Source organism: Vanacampus margaritifer, chromosome 1, assembly GCF_051991255.1.
Source record: "Vanacampus margaritifer isolate UIUO_Vmar chromosome 1, RoL_Vmar_1.0, whole genome shotgun sequence".
Classification (NCBI taxonomy): Eukaryota; Metazoa; Chordata; class Actinopteri; order Syngnathiformes; family Syngnathidae; genus Vanacampus; species Vanacampus margaritifer.
The window spans coordinates 3,881,009-3,887,018 of record NC_135432.1 but is presented as its reverse complement, the minus strand read 5'-3'; the positions used below and the strand labels follow the sequence as shown (position 1 = coordinate 3,887,018).

General features: G+C 39.8%; 1 protein-coding gene across 1 annotated transcript; it reads left to right on the top strand.

The window, feature by feature from the left end:
- The first annotated feature begins 4,122 nt into the window (after window positions 1–4,122).
- LOC144057985 (galactose-specific lectin nattectin-like) lies at window positions 4,123–5,487 on the top strand. The gene is made up of 7 exons (XM_077576048.1): window positions 4,123–4,187; window positions 4,294–4,356; window positions 4,452–4,479; window positions 4,566–4,651; window positions 4,850–4,981; window positions 5,061–5,169; window positions 5,241–5,487. Exons 1-7 carry the CDS (start codon window positions 4,140–4,142, stop codon window positions 5,309–5,311), a joined length of 537 nt encoding a protein of 178 aa, XP_077432174.1. The 5' UTR covers window positions 4,123–4,139; the 3' UTR covers window positions 5,312–5,487.
- The last annotated feature ends 523 nt before the right edge of the window (window positions 5,488–6,010 follow it).

Below are 6,010 nucleotides of genomic sequence, written 5' to 3'. Positions count from 1 at the left end.
CAGAGCCTGTACTCCACCTCCAGATCTGGTCCTGAACTGGAGCCTGTACTGATTCTGGACCAGTACTCCTCCAAGAAATGTCCCACCCGCTCCTAGGTCATACCTGTGCACATCTTAAAAAATCTGAAACATACAGATGTAGTCCTGAAGACTTCTCTAAGTTCATCATCCAGAAATTGGAGCAGTAGCTGTATCCCTCCTCCAGATCCAGTCCTGATCAGGACCTGTAATATGCCAGGACTAGTACTCATCCAGGAAGTGTTCCATCCTCCTCAAGGACTTTCCTCAAGGACTTGTTCATAGCTATAAAACCTCAGGACTCATCCTTAATAAGTTGTAGTTCCATTTCAATAGGATCAGTACTGATCAGGACTTGCAGCCCTCCAGAAAATGTTTTGCAGGACTTGTTCGCACCTACAAGATCAAAATATTAATCCAGACCATCCAATAGAGTCTTGGGGGCGTTTGAACTGGACATCACTGTTGATTTGTTTATTTATTTATCGAAGGCTATGTGTAGTACAACTAAAGGTCCATTTGCTTGGAACAATATATTAATGTCAACAAAAACATCTCATGAGAGTTAAATTTCAGAGCTGATCGACACATTTTCCAAAGTTCTTCTTGATAATAACCACAATCACTTCACAAAAAGTCGGTGACAAGACAACATGGCAGTTTCTCAATTTTTTTCTATGGCTGTACAAAAGCCAAAAATTCCAGCTGTTGTTCAACTATTTCCAAATCAAACAGCAACCAATAGAAACCGGCTTTACTAAAAAAAGGAAGAGGAAACATACAACAATAATAGCTGACACACCTGTAAAGCGCAGAAGATGAGACCTGAGTATGTGAAATGGAAAACTAGCTTGCCAAAAATAAGAAACAAAGCTTCATTGTTGTTGCTAGTGCATAGTTTCACCTTTGGTACCGTTATATGACTCACTATTCAGATGTTGCAACCTGTGACTCCAGAGCCGCATGTGGCTCTTCCATCCTTCTCTCTGACTTTAGCCCAAAAAATAATAAGCATATTTGATTGACATTTAAGTTAGGGTATTAATTTTTAAAAATATACTCACCTGGCGCCCAAATTCATTAAGCTATACAACCTCCAGTACGCCAACCATGGATACCCCTAAGACAAAAAAAAAGAAAAGTTTGTGACGAAAACAGAATGTTGAATGCTACATGCTACATGAAACAATCGCTCAGGTCTCATAGATAAACATGTGTGATAATGAAGGTGATGTCAATTCAGTCCTGATGTGTTGGCACTATGCTGTGGTTCAGGAGCAAAATCCCATTAACCTGGTAAAATAAATATAGTATAGTTATTAAATGAAGGCAAAAGACGTGATAAGGCACTTTGTAGATGGTGGCTGATTCAGCAGATGCTAATTTGCCTGAAGTAAGCGCCTCAGGAGGCTAGCTTCAGGCAAGTTACCACGCAAAATGTGGGGGGAATAATCCGTTCGTTTGTGCTGATACTGTTTAACACACAGTTGAATTTAATAACTGACCAACCCCATAAAGACTTTTTACGGCATAGATGACGGCAGCGGTGGCCGAATTAGCAGATGCTAAGTTGCTAACGTACCTAAATAACAAGACGTGTGAAACTGCTAATTTCGATGGCATTTTGACCTGAGGACAAACTTGTAAAGGAGGAGAGGAGGTAATTCCATGTAGCAGCGTCATCGAACAACCACCGCACCCACCCCATTTTTTGTGTGTTGTGACAATTATATTTGTTTTGCTTACATAGTCCTTTTGTATAGCTTGTCTGTCAGATTGTTGTTTTTTTTGTTTGGTTGTGACGTTTGTCTTGTGTGAAATTAATTATTATTATTATTTTTTTTAAATGTGTTCAAATAAAAACTTCTTTTTTTTTAAAAGTCCCTTACATCAAAGTGACTGTCAACACTAAACACTAGTTTTATCCCTCCTCGTCATTGGAATCCAATTTTGCATTGTTAAGTGGAATACTGTAGACCTTTTTATTTCAGATTGACAACTGACTGCACGCTCAGAACACAGAAGAAATATAATTCAGTTTTATCCTCAATTTAGATGTCAAAAAGGTTTTGTGGCTCCCAATGTTTTTGTGTGTGTGTGTGTATCTGTAGTAGACGGGTGAAATGGCTCTTTGAGTATTTAAGGTTGAAGTCTTGTACCGTATTCTGCAGAAGCAAAGTACTTTTGTTTCTTTTTGTTTTTTCTGTTCATAATGTTATATTTTGCAGAAATACAAGGGTGTTTTAATATGATTTGTGAAAAGGTTCCGGTATAGTGTCTGAGGGCATATCAGCAGTGAATGAGAGATAGTCCAGCAAAATACCAGAAGAGAGAAAACTCTGCCCACACACACATTTACATTTCACTTGGCACTAGATTTTAAATGGATTGATTGATTGGATGGAGTATTACTTCCTCATCTTCATTTTTAAATTAATGAGTATTACTTCCTCATCTTCATATCTCACTGAGCGGTGAAAGGTTTGCGAAGGTAGCGAATGTTCCTTTTTCGTCGTCGGGGTTCTTTCAACGGTCGCAAAGACCTTCACCAACAATTTTAATGGTCGCAAACACTTTCAAAACTTCCTTGAGACAACAATGATAATTATTATGAATGTGTGTACGTATGTTACATATGTACGTATGTAAGGAGGAAGTGGAAGTGTCAAGGAGCAAAGTTAATGTCATGGTCCATTGAAAATGATTTAACAGTTTTAATGGGGTTTTTTTGTCACAAGGAAATTTTGACCCCAAAAGTTTGACCAATCTAGCTGGTAGAAAGCAACCACTCTTGAATGGTCGGTTTTTTCAACCAATATATATTAGTGATTTGCCCAACCAATACAAATTGGACATTCTGACCAAAAGATTGGTTAATCTGTGTTCCAATCCCCAAAAAAAGTACCACTGATTGTGGGGTGAAATTCGTTCTCCACATTTGACCCAAGCCTGAGAGAGCGGTGAGCAGCAGTAGGGGCCATGCTCAGGAATCATTTGGTGATCTAAACCACCAATTCCAACCCCCAATGCTGAGTGTCAAGCAGGGAGGTAAATGGGTCCCATTTTTATAGTTGTCTAATGTTGTCTAAAGTTGACAATAATTGTCACTCTTCAAGTGAGCCCTCATCTCATAACGACATCACGGTCTAAGGATCCGGTATCTACCAGACCCCCTAAAGGTGTTCCATTGTTGATTCGTGTAAGTACGGGAACAGAACAAAGAACATACCAAAGGCTTGCAGGTTTTCAGAAAACACGGTGGCGGGGTGGTTGAAGGTTGGGGGTCACACAGAATACCAAAAGCAAACTCAAGTACAGTATAGACCAAGAGAATTGAATATAAAAAGTAAAACATTGATAGTGTAACGCCAAAACAATGTTCTGTAATATGTAAACCAAGTCATTGTTTCTAGTTATGGTCGTCTTTTGACAACCACCTATAATTTACTTCTATTGCATCACTGGCACACCTCACTTCAATCATCTGTAGGCTCAGACAAAAAAAAAAAAACTGAAATATGCATTATTCCTGCTACAGGAATGACAACCGTCTCTCTTGGGTTGCTGTGTGATCATCCATCCTTAATTTATAGCGTTTATTCCGTTCACATTGGCGGGGAGATGGATCCGATCCCAGTTGACTTTAGGCCCAAGGTAGATGACACCTTGGACCTTGAACACGTACAAACAACAATTGACAGTCCAGTCACACATCACCAAGTGGAAACTGAACCAAGGCTACATGCACAAGCATCAATTAAAAAGGTAGCAATTAAACTGTCAGTGACTGGTATGCCACAAGACAACTTTAATTACCTGTTATTTGTATGCATCACTCATCAACGCCATTGAGCACTGCTCAGTTATAATTGTCTTCTATTGTTCAACTGTGTGGGATCATGTAAGGGGAATCCAGAGAACTTGACACGTGTCCTCGCAAAACCAGTCCGATACGTTGATTTGACGTTCGCAAATTTGATGAGCTCATTGGTGAAAACAAAAAGGAATACTTCTTCCTCAAGAATGAGGAACTCGTTAAAAAGATACCACTGTGAGACATTTCATGTCAAAATCAACCAAACAATTCCTCATTCCGAGACTGTCGCCTAACGTATATAAGGATGGCTCGCCGTCGTCCTCAGTATCAAGCATCAAGTATCACCACAAAGGTAACCACGCAATTTGACATCTTGATGACTTTTTCACGGTTTCACCATTTCACAAGCTAAAGTTGCAACATATTGTTGAATGTGATGTTTTCCTGTCAATGTGCAGATGGCATTTGGACTTCGCTCGTTGTTCCTCCTCTGCGGGATCAGTGGACTGTTGACCGGAGTCGTAAGTTAAAAGTCTTTTTCTTCGCGTAAAAAGTCTTCATTTGTGACAATGTTGCAAGGTCTGATTTGAAAAACATATTTTTTTCTTCTCGACAGTGGTCTAAACCTACCACTGTTGTAAAAGGTAAGTCGTTGTACATCAGCCACTTGTCGCCATTTGATTCAATGGAAGTATTTCGGGTTTTCTCTCAAACTACAATTGTGCTGCAGACAATAGCTGTCCTAAAGGCTGGACTCAGTTGGACTGCTACTGTTATCTCTACGAAGATGAAGGGAGAACCTTTGCGGACGCAGAGGTATGGAAGACGTTTGACACTTTTACAAGTCATGATGTCTTTTTTTGAAAGTAGCTTACAGTGATTACAGGAAGTGATACATCCGTTTTCTTTTCTTTGAACACTTAACTATTTTAAAACTATTTTGGGAGTCAAAATATCTCGTCTGATGGATCAAAATGGCAAAATAACTTATTTTTAACACTTTTTCCCCCTCAGAGTGTGTGCAACATTCTTGGTGGGAATTTGGTCTCCATTCATAGTAACCTGGAAAACGCGTTCATCCTCGAACTGATTCGAGCGGGTGATAATGATGACGAAGCCTGGATTGGTCTCCATGATGCCGTTGCGGTAAAACATTAAAAGTTCTGCCACTGAACGTGTCCTTCCAATCTCAGTCTTTTCACCGGCTTTTGATTTTGTCGTCCAGGATGGCGACTTTATCTGGACTGATGGTTCCGATAATGATTTCACCAACTTTGATGTGGGCGGAGGTGAGCCTGATGAAACTGGACCTTGTGTGCAAATGGAGGAAGACGGTAAGTCAAATCAGCCATCGAGGTTTGCTAAGAATATAATGCTGTCTTACTTCACCATTAATTTCTTACAGATGGACTTTGGGAGGATGTGCTCTGCTCAGAAGAGATCCCGTATGTTTGCATCAAAGAAGTGCATCATTAGTAGTCGAGTAACATAGTACATCGACGACTCATATTCAAATTAATCGGTGCCTGTCTATTTTTGGGTTTGTTATCAACTTTTCTTTTTGTCTTCCTTGATGCCAATTTGTTGTTGTGGAAACAACTTTGCAATGTCAAATGGCATCTTTTTACTTAATAAAGAAATCTGCATCCAAATATGAGTTTGTGTCTTTTTTTTCTAACTTGTATTGCTTGATTACAGAATGTCAGCCAATCACAGGCCACAAAGACAGACCACACTTGTATGCTATTAAACAACATGAATACGATTTTTGTTAACTCATTCACTGCCATTGACGGCTATAAACGTCAAAAATTCCTTTGAACTATTTCTATTAGTTTAACTCTTTGACCGCCAAAAACATTTAATAACGTTTAGTAAAATCCAAATGAGTGCCGCCAGAAACGTTAAAAGACGTTAACTATGTTTTTTTGTTTTTTTTTGGGGGGGGGGGGGGACGGGTGGGGGAAAGCCTTGGCCAGCTGTGCTGAAAGTATCAAGCAGATCGAGTTAGTATAATGACCATTTATGGGCACGAGATGGCAGCGATGATTCTCTTTGGACAAGATCGGGTAGGAGTCAGTAGAAGACGTGAGGCGGAGCTAGAGTGTTGAGGGGAGAATGGCTGAGGAAGCGAAAATGGCGACCGGTTGCAAGCAGCTCACGCTTGAGTATTTT

Bases quoted from the DNA above. Each gene is read 5' to 3' on its own strand.
- LOC144057985 (XM_077576048.1), top strand. From the start codon at position 4,140: ATGGCTCGCCGTCGTCCTCAGTATCAAGCATCAAGTATCACCACAAAG. The intron at 4,357-4,451 runs GTAAGTTAAAAG...TCTTCTCGACAG, and splicing joins GTGGACTGTTGACCGGAGTC to TGGTCTAAACCTACCACTGT. The intron at 4,652-4,849 runs GTATGGAAGACG...TTTCCCCCTCAG, and splicing joins GAACCTTTGCGGACGCAGAG to AGTGTGTGCAACATTCTTGG.